This window comes from Callorhinus ursinus, unplaced genomic scaffold (assembly GCF_003265705.2).
Source record: "Callorhinus ursinus isolate GAN/ISIS: 27379988/994484 unplaced genomic scaffold, GSC_fseal_2.0 scaffold71, whole genome shotgun sequence".
Lineage (NCBI taxonomy): Eukaryota > Metazoa > Chordata > Mammalia > Carnivora > Otariidae > Callorhinus > Callorhinus ursinus.
This window is the reverse complement of record NW_027397133.1, coordinates 5,571,216-5,595,052: the sequence shown is the minus strand read 5'-3', so window position 1 is coordinate 5,595,052 and position 23,837 is coordinate 5,571,216. Positions and strand designations below refer to the sequence as shown.

The 23,837-nt window shown below is 41.6% G+C and overlaps 1 protein-coding gene and 1 pseudogene across 4 annotated transcripts in view; both read left to right on the top strand.

The window, feature by feature from the left end:
- Positions 1-3,950: 3,950 nt before the first annotated feature.
- Positions 3,951-4,120, top strand: LOC112807325 (U4 spliceosomal RNA; annotated as a pseudogene).
- Positions 4,121-13,315: 9,195 nt separating this feature from the next.
- ZNF227 (zinc finger protein 227) overlaps positions 13,316-23,837 on the top strand; it is a 17,363-nt gene continuing 6,841 nt past the window's right edge. Inside the window, exons 1-5 of one of the 4 annotated variants that reach the window (XM_025849486.2) lie at positions 13,316-13,376; positions 16,034-16,109; positions 16,529-16,590; positions 18,895-19,021; positions 19,770-19,892. In XM_025849486.2, the coding sequence (XP_025705271.2) occupies positions 16,531-16,590; positions 18,895-19,021; positions 19,770-19,892 (310 nt within the window). In that variant the 5' untranslated portion in view covers positions 13,316-13,376; positions 16,034-16,109; positions 16,529-16,530. The other 3 variants (XM_025849487.2, XM_073886509.1, XM_025849488.2) reach the window with 3 other exon arrangements.

Here is a 23,837-nt window from a genome sequence, read left to right as displayed (position 1 = left end):
TGTGGGCCAAATGTGGTCTACCACCTTTAAAGCTTTATTGTAACATCGTAATGCCCATTCATTTATGTATCTATGGCTGTTTTCTCATGGCAGTGACAGTTTAGTAGTTGTGACAAACACTGGCCCACAAAACCCACAATACTTTCTGGCCCTTTACAGAAAATACCTGTTGATCCCTGTGTTAAACCAAAAAGATTTGTCTCCCATAACTGGAAAAGCCACAAGTAGAGCAGAATTTCAACCTGGTTCAGTCAGGATTTCAGAATGGTTTCCTTTTGATTCTTTTATCTGCCCTTCTGACTGATCTTGTTCTTTAGGTTGGTCCAAAGATGGTGGTAACAATAGGGACTTCCTGTTTCTTCACAGCCAGTGAAAGAGAACTAGTCTTTCATTTGTAATAATGGGTAGTTCACTACTCTCTCCGAGTGTGCATGGCTCCTCTGCCCTTGACTCCCATCTACACTAAAGATTAAACCTCTGTGTATCCAGTTCCATTGGCCTTTGCAGGCCATTTAGTCTCAACTCCCACTTGACACCGTCGGCTCACACTTATTTTGGCCTGTGGGGGATTTTCCTATCTTAGTTTTGAGCGTGGCTACATATTAACACTTTGGGGACTTGTTATATAGAGTAAGCATTTCTTTTTCTTTTAACAAAAAAGGGACCCAAAGTCAAATTCAGTCAGCAACCGAATGATAACACATTGATTGGTTCACAACCTTGTAGATTCTCTTATGTTATAGGGCATCAAAGGGAAGGAATAGAATCCTGAAAAATTGAGGTGCGAATATATGGGCAGATTCTAACAAAGTTGAGGTCTTTGACCTCTAAACTTAGGTGAGTCTCCTTTGCCATTAGTAGGAAGGCTTTTGCTCTGACCTAGTCTCCTCTTGCCTGAAGAACCTGTAATGATCTCCCCCAAGATGGTTTCCTTGCAGGAAACTAGATCCTCTGGTGAGCTTTTCTTATTCTGGCCTGAGTCAACATGAGAGTTGTGGCCCCTCAGCCAATTCCATAACGTGAGTCAGTTCCCGTTTCCAGAGCACCTTAAAGGTCCGGCTGGGTCCCTTTTAAAGAATCTGATATACTGCCAAAACTATATACTATAAATTGTTCTAGACTTCCTCAAAGTGACTTGCAGCTATATTTTATGGAGGTTATATATTAGGTAAGTGGAAATAACCAGAATATGGAGGGATTACTGGACACTAGAGATGACATTACTCCTGGAACCTCAAGTGCATTGTGCTCAGCAATTAATAGTGGGGCTTATAAACAACAAATAATGGATGCTTTTGCTCAGGTCCGTATGTGGTGGTCTGAATGGATTCCTGAGCCCATCATCTGGTTATTTTCCAAGTTCCAGAATGCAGAGTTGCAATAGAAATACCCAACAATTGGCAGAATCCTCACATTGGTTCCCTCACCAATGAAACAAGGACTATTTTGATAAAGGACAAGTAAACACTAACTGCCTTGTATGTACCAAAATAGAAAACCAAAAGCAATACCACATTCTTCAAAGGATTCTAGAGATTAGTACCCCTAGCGGTATCTTGGAAGTCACAGGGGTCATGTTTTCTACCATACCCCTCTTCAATTTACTCATGTGACCTGTGCAGAAGACAGGTGAATCTTGGAGAATGACATGGGATTATTGTAAATTTAATTAGGACTTGACATGACTTGCAGCTTCAGATGAGGTTTTATTGCTGGAGTGAATCAGCACATCTGCTGGCACCTGATATGCAGCTATTGTGCTAACGTGCTTTTTTCCCTCTATACCTATTAGTAAACATCATCCAGAGAAGTTTAGTTTCATCTGGTAGGGCCATTAATATGCTTTTATGGTCCCAGCTCAGAGCTATACCAACTTTTCAATCTTCATTCACAGTTTAATCCAGGAATTGGCAAACTACTGCCCAAGGGGCAAATCTGGCTGCCACTTGTTTTTGTAAATAAAATTTTACTGAAACAGCCATGACCACTCTACATTTTGTCTATGGGGCCTTCAGGCTAATATGGCAGCGTTGAGTAATTGTGAGAGTTGTCTTTGTGGTCTGCAAAGCCTAAAATATTAACTATCTGGCTCTTTACAGAAATGATTTTTGACCCCTGATATACATCTGATGACATATGAAGTGTCTGTGACAGATACGGACACTGCATGGGGCCCGCAGCATACATATTTGGGATTTGGAAGCAAAGTTAGGTCATTCTCTGCAGATGGCATTACTCCCGAGAAAGCAGCTTCTAGCTTCTTTGATCCCTAGTTAAAACTAAATATTTGGCCATGAACCAGGAAATTACCATGCAATGAAGTCATAAATTTGAGCATGCCAGTAGCACTTCAACATCAAGGGGCAGTGACACAGATGAGACGAGGTTTAGACAGAAGTCGCAAGCTGCCTGAACAAGTGACGCAGATTGCCATAGGGAATGGCTCCTATTCCTGCTACTGTGACTCCTGTCTCTCAACCCATGCCAGTGGCCTCATGAGGAGTTCTCTGATCAGTTGAATGAGAAGGGAAAAATTTGGTACTGTTCTCCAAAGAGAATTACCCAAACCCTGCTAGGAATTTGGTTACACAAGACCACTTCCACCATGGAAGGGACAGCACACTGTTTTCATTGGAGAAAAGTTGCTCTAGATACGGAATTGCCTTTCCTGCTCCAGTGCTTCTGCAAAAGAACCATCTGTGGACCTTACAAAATACTGTGTTCTCCCTCATGGTATTCCATCTACCACTTCCTGTGCTTAAGAAAAAAAAAAAAAAAAAAAAGAATTGTAGCAATTAGGCTCATGTTTGCAGGATTCACTGATCTTATACCATGTTCCCTGTTAACTGTTCTTCAGTAGCTGGATGTGCCTGGATTCTCAGAATTCCTACAAACTCTGATACCTCCTTCCACATTTGCAAGGTTTAATTCCTATTTTAAAATTCCCTTATCTCTAAAATCATTGTGACACAGCTTTCCTGATTGAACACTGGCTGATATTGAACCCTGTAGTGTAAGTGCCTGATGTTAAGCTATTGATTGCTGAGGCATCCATTTTTAAAAAAGTCATTTTGAATAATCATATTGCCAGCTATATGACATAGTTTCTAGCAAAACAACCAGATGAGGATCTAGGCCATCCACATCCATGAACTTACCCTTTTAGTCGCCGTGGGTGACCTAGATAAGTGACCACTTTGGTGACCTGGCCTCTGCTCTTCCATCCCCTAATTCCATTTGTATGTTGCCATTTAGCCAATAATGAGTGAACCCACATGAAACCCCAGACATCCCACCCTTGGACTCAATCAAAGGCAGAGCTCCAGATCTGAGCTTGTTCTTTCTCTTTGACCTCCCTGTGTGGCCCTTGGGCATGCCATGTACCCTCCAGGACATGTGAGTTATAAATCTTATTCCTGTTTTGTTTTGTTTGCTGAAGTGTGTCCTATGATCATAGTAAGAACCAATGTCGTCCAGGCACAACACTGGCCCCCGTGGGGCTCTATCAAGTAATACAGAGCCTGGACCAGTGCCTCAGGCATCCATAGACAAGAGCATTACCATCGTAGGCTTGGACAGACACAATAGACCATTTCTGCTGCTCCTTTTCAGTGACTACCCCTCTCTCTCAAATGCCCTTTCCTAACTTCTATCACCATTGACTACTTTTCCTTTTGTTTATCTTTACATAAATGGAATTATATTGTATATATTCTTTTGTGTCCCACTTATTTTGTTCAGAATTGTGTTTGTGAGATTGAGCCATATTGCTGTTTATAAGCAATCATTTACTTATTTTGTTATTGCAGAGCAGAGGTAGGTAAACTACATCCCATGGGCCAAATATTATATATATTTTGGGATGTGTGTGTAGTGTGTTTATTTTTCTGCTCGCTGGAAGTGCAAATCTTATGTCATGGAGGATGTGTATATTTAATTCTAGCAGACATAGCTTTGTGCAGTGGCAGTATTGTAGCCAATGAGGTTTATCCAAGGCGTGATTATTGCTAATACTAGCAGACACTGCCAAACATTCTCCAAGTGATTGAACTAATTTACACTCTCACAGCAAAGTAATAGAGTTACAGTTGCTCCAAATCCTTGTTGACACTTTGTAGTGTCAGATGTTTTTATTTTTTAATTAAAAAAAATTGTTTTGGTCGTGTTGGTAGGTGGAGAGTGGTGTCTCATTGAGGTTTCCATTATTACTCTGATGACTAATGCAGTTGAGCAAATTGAGGACCTGTTCAAAGGCTTATTGAACATTTGTATATCCTCCTTAATGCAGTGCTTGTTCAAGTGATTTGTGGATTTTCTGTTGGGCTGTCAGTCTTATCTTGGATTTACAGGATTTCTTTATATTCTGCTAAGAATCTTTCAATAGTTGTGTGTATTGTGATTTTTTTTTCAATTCTGTGGCTTGCATTTTCACTTTCCTTATGGTACCTTGCAGTGAACAATCATGCTTTAAGTTTTTCAATAGTTTCTTTTAGTGATTTTTAGAAATCTTTGCCTATCACAAATTCATGAAGACATTTTATTTTTTATGAAGATATTTTAGTAGCTCTTTTAAAATCTTTTAAGATCCACATTCCATCTCGTATTGATTTTTTTAAAGATTTTATTTATTTATTAGAGAGAGAGAGAGCACAAGTAAGCAGAGCGGCAGAGAGAGAGAGAGAAGCAGGCTCCCTGCTGAGCAGAGAGCCCGACGCGGGGCTCGATCCCAGGACCCTGGGATCATGACCTGAGCCGAAGGCAGATGCTTAACTGATTGAGCCACCCAGGTGCCCCTCATATTGATGTTTGTATACAGGATGAGGTAAAGATCAAGATTATTTTTCCATATGACTATGCAAAAGACCTAGCCTCATTTCTTTAAAAGACTGTCCTTTCCTCATTATACTTGAGTGTCATCTTTGTCATGTATCAAGTGACTAGACATGTGAATCTGTTTCTGAATTTTCTATTGTCTTCTCGTTTATTCATATATCCTTGCATATATATCATACTGTTTTATTATTGTAAACTCATAAAAGGTCTTGACATCTTGTAGTATAAATCCTCCCTTTTCTGTTTTCTTTTAGATGGTCTTGGCTATTACTGACTGTTGCTTTTCCTTATAAATTTTAGAATCATAAGGCACCTGACTGGCTCAGTCAGTAGAGCGTATAACTCTTTACCTTAGGATTGTGAATTCGGGCCCCAGATTGGGTGTAGAGATTACTTTAAAATTTAAAAAAATTTAGAATCAGCTTGTTAGTTTACATACACACACACACACACACACACACACACAGTCTGCTAGGATTTTTGCTAAATATATAGATCATTCAGGGGAGCACTGATATTTTTACAGTATTGAGTTTTCTAATATATGAATAGCACTATATATTTTTAAAATTTTCATTGAAGTATAAATACATGTTTAAAAAATGCACATCATAGGTTAATTTTCAACAGTCAAATCACCAGAACCTAGATAAAGAAACCAAACAAAACCAGCACCTATGACAGCCATGAGAATGCACTTCACAAATATCCTAATGCAAGTGACCGAAGGCTTCCAGTTGCTGTGTTTTAAGACCATTGCTGTTTGTACTGAGGCCAAACACCCCAAGTACCACCCCCAGTCAGTAAGTAAATGTGGCAAGGATTCTAATTTAGGCCCATTCCTGGGAATGTGGGACTCATCTGTCAAGCAGATAAGATTGTCTCTAGGACCCTCCAGTGAACTTACCTAACTTTCCTGAGACTACCTAGATAGAAATCTAGAGCATTTCCACCCAATCTTCCTTCCCTTGTCCTTTACTCAGTGTTAGACTTACATCATAGTCTGGCAGTTCTTCCAGCCTCTTCTGCTCACTTTCCATTTTCTCTCACAGTCATTTCCCCTAATAAAATTCTTGCACATTTGCAGACCCGCACTAGACTATCACCTTAGAAGCTTGCTTCATGCCTCATTCAAATCACTACTCTCCCCTACAATGTAGCCACTGTTTTGATTTATAATAGCACAGATTTGTTTTGCTGTTTTTATACCTGATATAGAACATAATATATGTACAGTTTTGTGTTGGCTTCATTTGCTCAACATTAGGTCCATGACATTCATCCATACTGTTGGGAGTGAAAGTAATTGATTCACTCTCATTGCTGTATATTATTTTAATGTATAAATATACCAAAATTATTTATCCATTTGATTGTAAATAGGCACTGTGCAGTTTCCTGTCCTTGGCTATTAAAAGTAGTGCTGGTATGGGTGCCTGGGTGGCTCAGTTGGTTAAGCGACTGCCTTTGGCTCAGGTCATGATCCTGGAGTCCTGGGATCGCATCCCACATTGGAAGTGGAAAAATCAGAACCATCACACGTTGTGAGTGGGAATGTACAATGGTCTGAAGCCTTTGGAAAACAGTCCAGCAGTTTCTCAAAGGTTAACCTGGCTATCATTTGTAAATGTAAGCATATTTACATTTTTACATTTTACATTACAAAAACATATTTACATATACATTGCTGTGAACCCACAAATGCATTCCTTAGATATGTGTCCTAAATAAATTCTCATACATTTGTATAGGACTATGGAGATGTATTGCATCATTATTGCCAATGGAAAATTGGGTGTCTGTCATGGAAGAGTAAATAGATAAGATGTTGTAGGTGAGTTCTATAAAATAGATTAGATGTGGGGCACCTGGGTGGCTCAGTCTGTTAAGCGTCTGCCTTCAGCTCAGGTCATGATCCCAGGGTCCTGGAATCAAGCCCCGCATCGGGCTCCCTGCTCAGCAGAGAGCCTGCTTTCTCCTCTCCCTCTGCTGCTCCTCCTGCTTGTGCTCTCTCTCTGTCAAATAAATAAAATCTAAAAAAAATAGATTAGATGTATGCTAAAAACATGGATGAATCTTACAGACATACTACTGAATGAGGAAAGTAAAAAATCAATTTAGTTTTATGCACAATACCACATATAAATTAAAAATATGTGCACACAAAACCACAACATACATATTTTGCACAAGAACACACACAAAAAGAAATAGTTGACTCTAGAACAACACAGAGGTTAGGGACACTGTCCCACCCAATTGAAAATCTGCATATAACTTTTGACTTCCCCAAAGCTTAATAGCCTACTATTGACCAAAGCATTACTGATAAACAGCACGTATTTTGTATGTTACATGTATTATACATTGTATTCTTACAATAAATTAAGCTAGAGAAAAGAAAATGTTATTAAAATCATAAGGAAGATAAAATATATTTATAGTACTGTACTATATTTATTGAAAAACAATCCATGTATAAGAGAACCTGCATGGTTCAAACCTGTGTTGTTCAAAAGTCAATTGTACATCAAATGAAATAATATCCTATGGGATAGACGAGTGAATGAAAGTGTTTCATGGGGAAAATAAAGGAATAAATGCAAAATTATTTTATCATATTTTAGCACATTTGTCCAGGATTCAGTTGTTTCAGTTGTACTGAAAAAAATTTCTAAAATATGCTTTAAAATATTTCAGCAAGAATCTTTTTGAAAAGTGTGAATGGGTTAAAAGGAACAAGAGTTTTTGTCAATGCACAAAAGAAAGAAAAAGAGATAAAAGATACAAAGATTGAAAAAGAAGAAACAAACTTATTATTTACCAATGACATGATTATGTATTTAGGAAATCTAAAATAACTTAAAACTAAGTTATTGGAATTGATAAATAAGCATGACCAGTTTGCTGGATACCAGGCCCAGTACAATTTCATTAAAAGGGTGCTATTCAGCATTCTCTTCTGATTCCTGTCCTCAGAGATAAAATTTTCAACATTTTATCACTAAGTATTACATGTAATTGTTGTGTAAGTTTATTTTAGTTTTAAGGTGGATTTTCCTAGGAGTTTATAACCATTTCACATATATTTTCAAATTTATCACTGTAATGTTTCCCCTAATCTTTTCTTAATATCTTTACTGATATTGCCATTTTTATCCCTGAAATTGGTAATGTGTCCTTTTTGTCTTTTTTTTCGTTGGGTCACTCTTACTGAACTTCATCAATTTTATTGTTTTACTCATAGACTGGTTTTCTGGCCTTTTAAAAAAATTCAGTCTATTTTGTTTTTCATTTCATAAATTTCTTATTTTCATCATTTCCTTCCATCTACTTACTGTAGTTTTTGTTTTCTGTTTATTAAATTTCTGAGATGGATGTTTCCATTTTTATTTTCAGCTTTTCTTCTGTTTTAGTAAATGCTCTTAAGACTCTACAGTTCCTCCTAGGTATTAAAAGTTCCCACTCTGATTGCGAATGTTTTTCTCCTTGTAATTCTGTCAATTTTGGTTTTTTTGGGGGGGGTGGGGCAGAGGGAGCAGGTGAGAGAGAATCTCAAGCAGGCTCCACACCGAGTGGAGAGTCCTGCATGGGGCTGGATCCCACAGGATCATGTCCTGAGCCAAAATCAGGAGTCAGTATAACTGAGCCACCCAGGTGCCTCTTAATTTTGCTTTTTAAAGTTTGCTTTATATTACGTTGAGGCTGTTATTCTTGATAATTTGAAGCTTATGAAGTGTTTCTTTGTATACCTCATAATGCTTTTATCTTCAAGGACTAATTTGTTCAGTATTAATACATTGTAAAATTATAGAAATAATTTGAAGCCTAGGATGATGTTCCCTCTCTCTAGAAGAGATTTTCATTTGTTTTTGCTAGGTGCTTGAAGAGTGTAACAAAAAAGGTTCGCTCTAATCCAATTTCAAGTAGTGAGGTGATTTGGAGTTTGTCTTCACTCTCTACCAAAGACAATCCATTTCCGTTCTATTTTTACTCCTATAGGGCAGTTCTTTGGGATTACTCACCACCCTACCCCGACCCTCGTGAGCCCCTCCCCCCCGAGTGGCTAAAGTGCTGTTCAGTTTTCAATAACAGAATCGGTAGGAGCCACCAAGGGAGAAACTCACAGCCTAAAATGACAGAATTTCACCAAGATTCACTCTGGCACTCTAGGAGTTAATACACAGATGCTCAGGGTACCCGGAAGTATTTTCGCTTCCGGGGGCGGAGCTCGAGCGTCATTCATCTCGGGCATTCTGGGAGGTTGTAGTCTGGGGTCCTTGTGGCCGGCAGCACTTCCGCTTCTGGACGGCGGGGCGCGGGAATTGTGGGAAGTGGTCCAGGAGCTCCCTCCAGTAGGAAGGAGACTCGCTGCAGGAGGGCTACATTGCTGCTCACCTTCCTGTCAAGTAGATGTGTCTTCCATCCCAGGGACCCTTCCAAGCCTGGAACTGCCCAAGGCTGGGCGGGGAGCCAGCGGGGCCCCTGTTCTCGGGAAAAGTAAGAGAAGCCGCGGCCGGCAGAGGAGGGTGGAGTTGGGAGAGATTTGCGTTCCCCTCCGCTAAGCGTCCCGCATGGAGCACCTGGTGCTGCTAGGGGTTGGGACGGTCCGGGTGTCGTGTCTGAAGGTCTCCTAGCACTCCAGCCGGCTTTCCTCATCTACCAGTCAGCTCTTCCTAGCAGAACAACGTTATGCGATTTACTTACTCTCTCTTGGTCTCGTTGTTTTCATCTTTCAAGCAGTGTCATTGGTAGTGGTTCCTTATCATTTTACATGAATTAATTAATGAAATGACCACAACAGCCTTATGAGATAGATAATGCTATTTTTTTTTTTTAAGCACAGGTAGTTGGAAATAAAACATCCTACTAACACGGAAAGTTCTCTCTACATAATGTAGAAAAGTAAGCTATCTCATTACTGAATACTCACATTCAGAGCACAGTACAGTAGGTAATTTGGGGGAAGAGATTACAAAGAATGAAGTTTCAAGCAGTTACAGGCTTTTTATACCATTATATTTTTAAAAACTGGATACATGCAGTCCAACCACTAGATACATGCATTCTCAAGATTAACAATATCTTGTCTTCCTATAAGAGGACTTGACCGCACCATTTGCTGCAAAATCTTTGATAAATTTATGCTAAATTTACTTGGGAATCGTCTTAGTTAATTCCGAGGGAGTAATGAAATGTATCTTATCTCCCCTGTTAACAGATCTGTAGTTCAGAGAAAAGCAGCTTGGTTCAACTCCCACAGTGATAGGGACACTGGATTATTTTCTCAGACGTTTACATTTAAAGGGTACAAAGCCCCGACCTTTATTTTTTAATTTTTAATTTTTAAATTTAAAACCCACACCTTTGAAAAACACTTCTGGATTTTAAACTTGGTAAGAAGCTTATTTAGCCTCTAACAAGATTTACATGTGTGTCTAAAGGTCAGAGAAAAGATCCAAAAAGCACTGGGTTTCCTATGGAAATGCTCTAAGAAAAAGGGCAGGGAGAATGCATCTTTGGACAAGGAAAATTCTTTTTTTTTCTTTTTACTTACTCTTGGTGAACTTACCTTGTTTGCCCAGAACTTACAGCTGGTAAGAGACAGAACTGCCATTTGAACCCAAGGTGTTAGAGCCTCAAGTCTATGGTTTAATCCCAATGTTGTACCCTTAAAAAAATAACATAGGAAATAGTTCTGTATATGGTTTGAGGAAGTCTTTTTCTATCAGGTTTGGAAGATGGTTTGGGGCTTTATACTTTATATTCTCATTATAGAAAAATGCATGCCCATTATAGAGAGATTAAGACTACAAAAATATAAAAAAGAAAGAATAGGAATCACCCATGACCTCAGGATTTAGACATAACCTCTGTTAACATTTGTAATGCATTTATGCATTGATGCTGTACTACAAATGGTATTTCTTCCTTAAATATTTATTATGGAAAAGCCCAAATGTACACAAACAGAGAAAATAGTGTAATGCACCCCACATCAGTAATCTGCAACCCTTGTCAACGTTTTTCCTGTCTTATTTCATCCGTTCCCCTTCTCACACAAAATACTTTCTTGGAGGATTGGGGGAAGGAGGAGCTGACATATTTCTTTTAAGTAGGCTCCATGCCTAGCATGGAGCCCAGTGCAGGGTTTGAACTCACCGACCCTGAGATCAAGACCTGAACTGAGATCAAGAGTCGGATGCTTAACCGACTGAGCCACCCAGATGCCCCAGAGCTGATGTAGTTTAAACCAAAACCAAGTTCCAGTCATAGAGTCAGTAGAGTTCAAAATCCGTTAACATGTTGATTGTATATGGAGCGCAAGGGAGAGTAAATGTTAACTTCAGGGTTTTCATTCTTGGCAACTAGGAGGATGGTTGTTATATAAGGAAGTCAGGAGGTATAGAAACATTGAAATTTGGATAGGAGTAATTATGAATTTGGTCCGAAAGTGGATTTGAAGAAAAAAACACGGAAGGTTCCTGTTTGTGTGACTTGCTAAAGCATTTGGAACTTCTCTTGAGGGCACTGGATAGAAATGCAGGTGAAAATAACTGAATTTCCATGTTATGCTGTATCTCTCTGGTGTCAGGGAGGGAAAAAAAAAGATTGAAATGAAGTATCTGTTCATGTTGATTATACACTGGTTGTCCAATGCCAAGTTTTGAAACCTGCCTTTAGCACTTGCTAATTTAGTAACACGGGCAAATTACCTAACCTTCCTCTGCCTCTGGCTCCTAAGCTGTAAAATGAAAAAAGTAATAGTATTTACCTAAAAAAAAAAGTTGTGACAAGAGAATCCCAGAGTCTAAAGTGTTTGGGATAGTCCCTAGCACACAAAGTACTTCATGAGAGGTAGTTGTGTGTAACAGAAGAAATACATGTTTATTATTGAGAGTTAGATGAAAAAGGAAGGAAGCCTCAGTTCTTTTTGCTGCCACAGTTAAGAATTACAGGACAGCGAAAGGAAAGGAAAGCAGAGCAAAGTAGTATTAAAGTACACTCCAAGGGAGGAGGAGGCCAATCTATAGAGACAATGCACCTCCCCCCCACCCCGGACAAACTCCCAGGAGTGGGCTTATATCAATTTTTTCTTTGGGGCTGGTCCTAGGGTCACAACATTTGAGTGACAGGCCTGGATTATATAAAAATTAGCCAATTACACATGCCCTTTTCCAAAATATATTGGAAATGCCTGCACAGGGTAGGAAACTGCAACATTATTTCTCTTCTGGAGACAGGTCCAATAAGGACAAGAGGCTGCTTTCTGCACCAGAGCAACGAGCACAACAAACTTAACTCTTTCTCTGCCAGGATGTTGTAACTGCACAATGACTGCTACAGGACGGAATTAGGGTGGTCCCTGGGCGGTTCTTGTTTGGGGCTCTCCTTTCAGGGTGTCTAAGGTCCATCCTCTTGTTGCTCATTCCTAGCTTCCTGCCTAACACGTTCAGTAAATAAGAAATGCGAGCATATATTGTAGTGGATATATGGATATTTTTAGGTATTCCTCTCTGCTCCCCATCTTTATTTCTTTGAAACATCAGTGCTGTCATATATTTGAGCAAATAATAATAGTGACCATTTCATAAAAATCTAATTAAAAATAATGTATCCATCCGTTAAATTCAGAAGTCTCTCTGAGGAATGATGGCAAACACCCTGGTTGGGAAATTGATCATACAAGTATGCTGAAGCTTGTCTTTTTACTCTGAGTATGTCTAGTTGGCCTCAAAAGCCAAGTTTTGAATTATTTGTGCTACTCACAAAAGTTGACATCTACAATATAGTCTGCCTCCATTGCAATTTTTTGGGCTCTCATTCTTTTTTATATCTAAAAAGTGTCTGAAACTGCAAAATAAAGGCTATCATTTTATGCCTTCGGCTAGTAGTAGTGGGTACAATTTCATTAGTAAAGTATCACATGACCTGCTTCTATTACAAACTTTCTTTTAAGCCTCTGACTGTTAAGATAAATTTGTTAAGTATGGGGCGCCTGGGTGGCTCAGTCGTTAAGCGCCTGCCTTCGGCTCAGGTCATGATCCCAGGGTCCTGGGATCGAGCCCCGCATCGGGCTCCCTGCTCGGTGGGAAGCCTGCTTCTCCCTCTCCCATTCCCCCTGCTTGTGTTCCTGCTCTCGCTGTGTCTCTCTCTGTCAAATAAATAAAATATTAATTTAAAAAAAAGCTATTTGCTAGGTTTTATTTGTCAGTGGGAAAAAAACTCGACTTCACTGGCATCAGACAACTAACTGCTTTATGTCCGCAAAAGGCTTCCCGGATTCTGGAAATTGCAGTCCTCGAATTACCAATGGGGAGATTTGTTGGGGGGAAGGGTGGCTTAAGGGGGCGGATATAGTTCTTCCTTCCCTTGGGGGTTATGGGTAATGTAGTCCTCAACTCTGTCCGGAAACAAGGGGCGGTTGAGGCGCTTTCCCCCCCCCCCCCGGACTTCTGGGAAGTGTAGTTCCGGGGCGCCGTGTAGTCTGAGGCACTTCCGCCCCGGAAAAGCAAGGCCGCCACCATCTTTTCGGTCCGGAGGTGAGTCAGCCTTGCACCCCTCACGACCCCTCCGAGCCTTTTCGGCCTGAGCGTGGGACTAGTCGTTACCTAGCCGGCCGTCTTAGGATGGAGAAGTCGCGGCCGCCGGCGGCGGCTGAGAGACGGAGGGCAGAAGTTTGGATCCCTCAGCTCTCCCCCACTTACCAAGCAGCGCTGCTACTCCTATCGGTACACTCTCTGGCGACTTGTTCTCTGCGTTCTACTTTCCTCCGTAAAGTAGCGAGAGAGAGAGAGAGCGAGAGAGAGAGAGAGAATGAGAGAGAGAGAGAGTAACTCCTGGGTAGAGTTGTGATTCGCAGTAAATGAGACAATACGTGTCCAAAGCTTTGAAAGGTGGCGGCATGGGATCACGGGTCGGCTCTTGATATTGCTAACGGTAGTTCGGTCCCCAGCGCCCTTTTGCCGGGAAGCCCCAGTGCAGGGAGCGAGGCCAGGGCTGTGGGAGCAACGGCATGGCCCCGCTGTCATCCTCCCGGACACCGAGCTCTCCCCGAGCTTTCCCCATCTCCTTTAGGAGGTCCCGAGTCACCCGCGCCAGCGCCTGGGGATGTCCGCTGCAGTTTATCCTTGAGACAGACGGGGTCGTGCGGTCCCATCGAGTCCTGTTCTTCACCCCCGCCCCTGACTTCGGAAAGGGGAGGAAGGACAGACTCCTCGTTGGCTCCTCCGGGCATAGCCCCCGGTGCGCACCAGCGAAAGTACTTTCTTGACCTGTCGTCTGTTTTCCGCTCATCAGGCTTCCTTCACTCAGTGAGTGACTTCCTAGGGAAAGGTCCCAACATTTATTGCATCCACCTGCGAATGTTTAATCTCCGTGTTAATATGTGTGAGTGTATATGTGAGTTTTAACCACACGCACGTGTGTTTATTTTTGAATTTACCACATTTTACATTTCTTTTCTCCTTTCTTGTCTTCAGTTTGGTTTCCTTTTATTTGCTCTCAGCTGGTTTGGAATAAGAACGGTTGTCTGTCTCAGATACTAAATTTAGCCAGCATGTATTCTCATTCTGAGAAATGTAGAGACTAAACATGTACTTGATATTTGATGATGGCACCTCACCACCACCGCCTTTTTTAAACTGGAGGGCAGGTTATAAGTCTATATTTTGTTAAAACCACCGTCCAAATTGGTCCTATCGTTCTTGGGCCTTTTTTTTTTTTTTTTTTTTTTTAAATAACAAAGAAGTTACCAACATATTTACAGGTGTTTTCTTACCATTGCTTCTTTTCGGGTTCATAGTTATGATTGTTCTTCACCTTTGTTCAACTGAAATGTCCTTTTTTCTCCTTCGTGTCAATAATCATTCGGTTGAGCATAGAGTTCAAGTTTGACAATTATTTTCTTTCTTCCTTTTGGAGATAGCATTCAGTCGTTTGAGATCTCCATTCTGTTTCCTTGATTCTGTCAATCAGATTGTCATTTCTATTAGGTAAACTATTTTCTTTCTGGGAGCTTTAAGGATTCTTGTTGTTTTTAGTTCTTTGCATTCCTGTGTTTCAGCATGATTTTTTAGGATGTATTTATTTATTTATTTATGTTTAAAGATTTTATTTATTTGGGGGGGGAGAGAGAGAGGGGAGGGTCAGAGGATGAAGCATAATCCCCGTTAAGCAGCGAGCCCGACGTGGGACTCGATCCTGGGACTTCAGGATCATGACCTGACCCGAAGGCAGTCGTCCAACCAACTGAGCCACCCAGGCGCCCCAGGATGTATTTATTTTTTAAAAATTTTCAGAGGTGGGGGAGGGGCAGAGGGAGAAGGAGAGAGAGAATCCCAAGTAGGCTCCATGCCTAGTGCAGAGCTCCAAATGGGGCTGGGTCTCAAACCCTGGGATCATGACCTGAGCCAAAATCAAGAGCCTGACGCTTAACTGACTGAGCCACCCAGGTGCCCCAGGAGTGTATTTATTTATTTATTTTATTTTCTTAAGATTTTATTTATTTGAGACAGAATGAGAGAGAGAGAGAGCACAGGAGAGGGGGGAGGGTCAGAGGGAGAAGCAGACTCCCTGCCGAGCAGGGAGCCCGATGCGGGACTCGATCCAGGGACTCCAGGATCATGACCTGAGCCGAAGGCAGTCGCTTAACCAACTGAGCCACCTAGGTGCCCCAGGAGTGTATTTATTTTTATTTATATTGTTCAGAATTGTTGTATATGAACTCAGCAATTATCTTTTGAAATAAGACCTCTCTGCTATTTCTTCTGTTCTCTTTTCTTCATACTCCTATTGGACAAATGTTGGAGCCTCTCAATCTATCTTCTGTGTCTTGATTTTTATTTTGTATCTTTATCTTCATGCACATAGGGTAAAAGGCTTTCCTTTTTGACTTCATAAGGTAAATTGACTCGAAATGATGCTTTACTAATACCAGTGTGGATGAAATGTTATTAGGTGGGCAACAAATTAAGTAAGAAGAAATTTATTTATTTATTTATTTATTTATTTATTTTTAGTTAGATAAGTAAGAAGAAATTTTAAGTTGGAATTAGGATTTTCAGAGAAATAAAGGTGACTTTTATAGGAGAACATTAATATGTGACGTTCAGATACCTTTCAGGTCTTTTTTGCTATTGTTGGAAAAGACATCTGCAGATACAGTTTATGATGCAAAGTATCATTTGCTTTTTTGCAGCTGCAAGAAAAAGGGACTCCTGGGTCGTTGAACTTTCCATCTACTCATTTAATCTGTGGGACAACAACCTTATGAGGTGGGTATGATTTGCAGTTCTTATATTCATGTGCAGATGATCACAGTGAGCCGCAGTTTTTTCTTTAACACCCCCAACGTTATATAGATGGTAAATATCGTTTCTAGGATTTAAGCGTAGGCTCTTGACTTCAGAAGCCATTTTTTTTTTTAACCTACATGTTAACAGTACCCTTCATTTCCGACATCCTCAGGATGAGAAATTCTTATAGTAGGGATACTGCATTTGGTTGTATAGGTTGTTCACTGTCCAATCGCCCCTGGCTGACAGACTTGGTAGTTGGAATTTACTCCATGCTCTGCTTACCATGCTCTGTGTGGCTACATCTGCCTGGAAGTAGGAGAGCTTTCATATAATTTCTGCAAAGATCCACATGGGTTCCCTGGCCTGCATTTCATGGTTTCTTTGTCCTTCCCCAGGTATGCCTTCCCAGGACTCTGACCTTCCCGAGAAGGAGCAGGAGAAAATGACCAAGTTTCAGGTAAGGCCCTCTTTTCTGTCTCCTCACATGGGATTTAATTTCTCACAGATTAGGCACATCTCTCTCTTTCTTGTAAAAGTTAATGGAAAACAACATTTTTTTTTAAAGATTTTATTTATTTATATGACAGAGAGAGACACAGCAAAAGAGGGAACTCAAGCAGGGGGAGTGAGAGAGGGAGAAGCAGGCTCCCCGCTGAGCAGGGAGCCCAATGTGATGCGGGGCTTCCATCCCAGGACCCTGGGATCATGACCTGAGCCGAAGGCAGACACTTAATGACTGAGCCACCCAGGCACCCCGGAAAACAACAGATTTCGAGTGCATGTTGTATGCCAGGCTATGTGTGTGCATGTGTGTTTTGTTTTATCTTTATTATTTCACAAAACAATCTTTGAAAAAATAATATGAATTTGAAATGGACCAAAAGAATTTACACTACTATGTTGCTTACAGGCCACCTCTTTGCACTTTCCCATATGCCTTTTTCGCTTGCATTCTTAACTCTATATTTGTAATATTGGAAGTGATGGGTATATAGTTGACGCTCAGATGACGCAAGGGTTAGAGACCTTGACCTCCTGCATGGTCGAAAATCCACATGTAATTTTTGACTCCCCAGAAACTTATCTCTTCCGCCTACTGTTGATCAGAAGCCTTACCAATACCATAAACAGTTGATTAACACATATTTTGTATGTTCTGTGTATCACATATTGTGTATTACAATAAAATAAACTAGAGAAAAGAAAATAGTATTAAGAAAATCGTAAGAGAGGATAGTTTACTATAAAACGATCTGCATATAAGGTGGACCCATGCCGTTCAGACCCTTGGTGTTCAAGGGTCACCTATATTTAGATACATTAGGGAATGGCTTAATAAGTCTCTTATTAAGATTAGTAAGATAAGGAAAACTCAAGTTGGAATATGAGTAAAAGAAATGGAGTGTCAAAGCAAATTTTTGACAAAGATAATGATCATTAATAAGTAAATGCAAATGTTAACAAAGGCTTTCTATTTATATATATTTTTAAAGATTTTCTTTATTTATTTGACAGAGAGACACAGCTAGAGAGGGAAGACACAGGGGAGGGTCAGAGGGAGAAGCAGGCTTCCTGCCGAGCAGGGAGCCCTATGCGGGACTTGATCCCAGAACCCCAGGATCATGACCTGAGCTGAAGGCAGATGCCTAACGACTGAGCCACCCAGGCGCCTAAGGCTTTCTATTTATTTATTTCACTTAGATTGTTGAAGATTTTTTTAAAAAGGAGTTATGTCCTATTTGGCCAGAGTCTAGAGATTCAGGAACACTTATACTCTCTTGCATGAAAGGTGAATTGGGGAAACCTTTTGAGATGGAAATTTGCCACTCTGCTTTGAAAATTTTGAAAGTGTTTGTTCTGTGACTTTGCAGTTGCTGCTTTTAGCTACGATCTCTGTAAAAGGATCTTTGCAGCATTGATTAAAATTAAAAATCTGGGGGAGCCTGGGTGGCTCAGTCGGTTAAGTGTCTGCCTTCAGCTCAGGTCATGATCCCAGGGTCCTGGGATTGAGTCCCGCATCAGGCTCCCTGCTCAGCAGGGAGTCTGCTTCTCCCACTCCCTCTCCCTCTGCCCTTCCCCCTGCTTGTGCGCTCTCGTGCTCTCTCTCTCTTGCTCTCTTTCAAATAAAATCTGAAAAAAGAAAATTGAAAATCTGTAACTAATTATACATGATTTGGATGATGAAAGATAAATCATCAATTCTAAGGAAAGTTATACTCTGTGGTCATAAAATGGAATGAGACACTATAACGATGATAACTGTTTAGATTTATTGAGCAATTTGCTACATGCCAGGCACCATTCTACGTGCTTTAACATATACTTAGTCATCTAATGTTGTCAAACACTTTGTGGTATAGACATCTAAAGAGGAGAGGAAGTGGACAGAGTGAGAAGTTAAGGAATTTCCCCAAGGTCCTAGAATTAAAACTTTGAAATTTGAGCAGAGTGCCTTCACCAGCTGTGAACGGGGCAGGTGGACACAGCATGTACGTTGAAAACACGGAAGAGCTGTGTGCTTGTCCTGAGAGGGCTGCCGAAGGCCTGTGAACACTGCACACATTACAAACAGTGACAGAATCCAAGCTTTGTGGGGTGGTCGGGAGGGAACAGTGAGGAGAAACAACTGTGGGACTGAAATCTGCCTGGGCTCCCTCCAAACTGTCAACAAATTTTTTGGTAATCCTTTTGATCCTTCTCGGTGCTGCCTCTTTTCCAGTGGAGATTATAGGATTGAGGTTGTGTGTGCTCGGTGTTGTAGGAGGCTGTGACGTTCAAGGATGTGGCAGTGGTCTTCACCATGGAGGAGCTGGGGCTGCTGGACTCCACCCAGAGGAAGCTGTACCGGGACGTGATGCTGGAGAATTTCAAGAACCTGGTCTCAGTGGGTGAGAACAGGCGCCCCATGACACCCCCTTGACAATCAGTGTCCTTAGTTGTTCCAAAGCTTTGGACCTTTTGAATTGGTTCCCTGACCCTGAAGACACAAGTTTCTCTAATCCCTGGGATTACAGGCATAGGTTTTCCTGGTCTTTCTGCTCAGGTAAAATTCTGTCCAGGGGTGGTTTTGCCCCCAGGTGACATTTGGCAATGTCTGGAGACACTTTTAATTGTTACAACTGGGGGGTGGGGAGGGGTGCCACTGGCTACCAGTGCTGCTTAAACCTCCTACAATGCACAGGACAACCTGCAGGACAAAGAATTAGCCAGTGCAAAATACCACTAGTGCCTCAGTTGAGAAACCCTGTTTAGTCATGGCATTAATTCGGTACCCTGTGCTGTGGTTTTGTTGTTGTTGTTGTTGTTTGTTTTTTTCCAATGAAATAGAATAAAATAGAATAAGGATAGAAACTATCAGAGTTCCTTATCAAGACCTGCTCACATTACAGCAAAAACTGACCATTTGTGGTGTGTGGTGTGAGAGTGTGGGAAATAGGGTGAGAACAGACATTGGCTAAATCTATTTTATCTCTGTCTGGACATGAACTAGGTCATGACCTAAATTTACTTATTACAGTTCATGATCAGAGAAGTCCCTAAAATATCACTTAAAAGGTTCTGAGGGTTGTAGAACTTGGACAAAGATATATTTTAGCTGCGTGTGTATCTTAGAAGTGTGTATCTGCCTTTTCATAGGACATCTTCCCTTCAGGCCAGATATGGTATCCCAGTTGGAGGCAGAAGAAGAGCTTTGGATGATGGAAGGAGAACCCCAAAGAAATGGGTATTCCAGGGAAGACCACGTGGCTGTTCCTTCAGGTACCAGCTAATCTGCTTCTCACCACGTCCGGGATGACCACTCTTGTCCGAGTACTCTCCTCCCTTTCCCGGACTACGACAGCAGCCTCCACATTGGTCTCCCTGCCTCCTCCCTTGCCTTCCTGTCATCTGTTCTCCACATGGTACCAGAGTGATACCACATGGTCTCTCAGTTAGAAAGCAAGTGAGGCCATGCCATTGCCCTGCTGAAAACCCTATAAAGCTTCCCATTTCACTCAGAGCCCTCACAGTGGCCTGCAAGACCCTACCCGATCTGGATTCCTCACCAGGTTCCTTTTGATCAACCTTGCTTTTACCCTGACTTAGATCGTTCCTGGCATCCTGGCTCCCCTGGGGTGTTCTCTCTGCTGTTGCAGGGCCTTCGACTAGCTCCCCCTCTGCCTGGGCAGAGAGGCAGTGGCTCCTCCCTTACTAAGGTCTTTGCTCGGATTTCATCGGCATCCGCTTGGCCTTCTGTGTCTGCCCTTTCACACATCATCCCTCTCTCCGTTCTCCAGGCCCTTACCCTGCCTTATTTTGTGTCTGAGTACTGATCACCTCCTGACCTACTAAAACATTTTAATTTACTTGTTCACCATCGATCTCCCCATGAAGTAGGAATTTTGGCAGCATCATTTGTTGTGTCTACTCAGAGTCTCGGTTGGGCCTTCTGCATAGGAGGGGATCCCGTGCACGTGGTAAATGAATAAGTTGTTTCAATAGTTAGCGTCCTTGTAGAAGTGAGTGATGATACCAGCCTTTCCCAGATGGGAAGAATACCTAGTCCATGTCCCCAGCCTTCCGATTTCTTCCCCACCTAGCCTTTTGCACCGCCCCCATCCTTCTCTTGCGCTCTGTCTCTTATCTTTCACCTCACTTCTCCATCTCCTTTCCTTTCTCTTTAATTTACGTATTCCTCAGTTCTCCCCATTTAGAAATTAAAAACTCAGTATTCCCAAAGTAAATTCGTATGCTGTCCCTCTGCTTGAAAAATGAAACAGGAAGCCTTTCTGCAAATGTGATAAATTAGGCGATGAACTCTGTTAGTAATTGATGGATGTACCCCCTTCTTCTTTTCTCCTTTTCCGTATTTATGTTCCTTCACGTTTGATGTGTTCAGGATGAGATTCTTGCTTCCCTTCGCTGGGTCTTATTTTCACGTGCAGACTTGACCTCAGGAATGATGACCCTGATAAGTATTGTTACTTCTCAGTTTTGCACGATAGACCAAGTCTCTCTTGTAACAAATCCTGTAGCATTTTCTGCCACCTTTTCTCAAAGGTTTTTTTTTTTTTTTTAAGATTTTATTTATTTGATAGCGAGAGACATAGCGAGAGAGGGAACACCAGCAGGGGTTGTGGGAGAGGGAGAAGCAGGCTTCCTGTGGAGCAGGGAGCCCGATGCGGGGCTCAATCCCAGGACCCTGGGATCACAACCTGAGCCGAAGGCAGACACTTAACAACTGAACCACCCGGCTGCCCCTCTCAAAGGTTTTTTGAACTCTTCAACATCAGCATATTTCTGCGTTTTGCAACCATGCCCCACATTCAAAAACTGTCCTAAAATGCTCTTTGTAGGTCACAAGAGGACAAATTAAAAGGCTTATTTTTATAAAAATGAAAAGCTTACCGATATTGGAGACAAGTGGACATCACATCTCTGTTACTCCTAGAGTTGGCCGATAGGTTTAGAGCACACTAGTGTGACCGGTGGGATGGTTCTGGAACATTGTCTTCCAGTGAATGTCTAATATAATTCTCATTTCTGAGACATCTTTGACTATGTAAAGATTCATACTGATTAACCTTAGAAGATAAAAGCTATTCACAGTTATCAGGATGCGTAACTAAACTATCAGAAATTATTAATGCCAGTATGCCAGGCATTTCATTCATCAGCTCTCATGTAACAGGCTCAGGTTGGCTACCTCATTCATACAGCCAGCTTCCCACTTAACCACCCTCCCCTCTCTGTAACGCCGAAATAATCATAACATCCATATATGGTAGTTGTTTAGTAGTTTGGACGTTCAGATGTCAAAAGACACTCATATACCCGTGGAGATGAGGAGGGTCCTGGTAGGGAAAGAAAATTACAGACTTCCCTGAAGTTTTCCAGTGCAGTTTGCGTCCTGGTGGTACTAACTAGCTGATAGAGCAACGTGAGAAGCCTTTTACATGCTGTAGTGACTTGTGATACCAAACACCTGAAGTTAGCCTCACCAAACACCGACTTCCAGGTTACAGGAACAGTCCTCCTCAAGACTGCCCACTGAGACATCAGATACCAGCTGGGCTTTCCAGGGCTGCTTTCACTTCTGACCCAACTGGCATTCCCTAGAATAACAGAATTCAGGAAAGCTCTACACTTAAAATTATAATGGTATTATAGCAGAAAGAATACAAATCAGCCATTTTTTTTAAAGATTTTATATGTAAGTAATCTCTACCCCCAAGGTGGGGCTCCAACTTAGCCCCAAATCAAGAGTCAAATGCTGGGGGTGCCTGGGTGGCTCAGTTGTTAAGTGTCTGCCTTCGGCCTAGGTCATGATCCCAGGGTCCTGGGATTGAGCCCCGCATTGGGCTCCCTGCTCAGCGGGGAGCCTGCTTCTCCCCCTCTCACTCCCCCTGGCTTATGTTCCCTCTCTCACTGTGTCTCTCTCTGTCAAATAAATAAATAAAATCTTAAAAAAAAAAAGTCAAGTGCTCTACTGACTGAGCCAGCCAGGTGCCCCCCAAAGAATACAAATTGGAACCAGCAAAAGGGAAAGATGCATAGGGTGGGGCCTGGGAGAGTTCCCTCCCACCTTCCTCTGATAAGGACCCTTGTAACTATTTTGGGCCCATCCACATAATACAAGATAACTTCCCCCATTTCAGGATTCTTTTTTTTGAGAGAGAGAGTGCACATGCAAGCAGAGGAGGGGGGGGTGGTGAGGGTGAGGGGCAGAGGGAGAGGGAGAGAGAATCTTTTTTTTTTTTTTTTGGTGTAGTGTTCCGTGATTCATTGTTTGCATATAACACCCAGTGCTCCATGCAGTACGTGCCCTCCTTAATACCCATCACCAGGCCAACCCATCCCCCTACCTCCTCCCCTCTAGAACCCTCAGTTTGTTTCTCAGAGTCCATAGTCTCTCATAGTTCATTCCCCCCCTTCATTCTTCCCCTCCTGCTATCTTCTTCTTTTTTTTTTTTTTTTTTAACATATAATGTATTATTTGTTTCAGAGGTACAGGTCTGTGACTCAGTAGTCTTACACAATTCACAGCACTCACCATAGCACATACCCTCCCCAATGTCTATCACCCAGCCACCCCATCCCTCCCACCCCCACCACTCCAGCAACCCTCAATTTGTTTCCTGAGATTAAGAATTCCTCATATTAGTGAGATCATATGATACACGTCTTTCTCTGATTGACTTACTTCGCTCAGCATAATACCCTCCAGTTCCATCCACGTCGTTGCAAATGGCAAGATTTCATTCCTTTTGATGGCTGCATAATATTCCATTGTGTATATATACCACATCTTCTTTATCCATTCATCTGTCGATGGACATCTTGGCTCTTTCCACAGTTTGGCTATTGTGGACATTGCTGCTATAAACATCAGTGTGCACGTACCCCTTCGGATCCCTACATTTGTGTCTTTAGGGTAAACACCCAGTAGTGCAATTGCTGGATTGTATGGTAGCTCTATTTTCAACTTTTTGAGGAACCTCCACACTGTTTTCCAGAGTGGCTTCACCAGTTTGCATTCCCACCAACAGGGTAGGAGGGTTCCCCTTTCTCTGCATCCCTGCCAACATCTGTCGTTTTCTGACTTGTTAATTTTAGCCATTCGGACTGGTGTGAGGTGGTATCTCATTGAGGTTTTTTTTTTTTAATAATTTTTTATTGTTATGTTAATCACCATACATTACATCATTAGTTTTTGATGTAGTG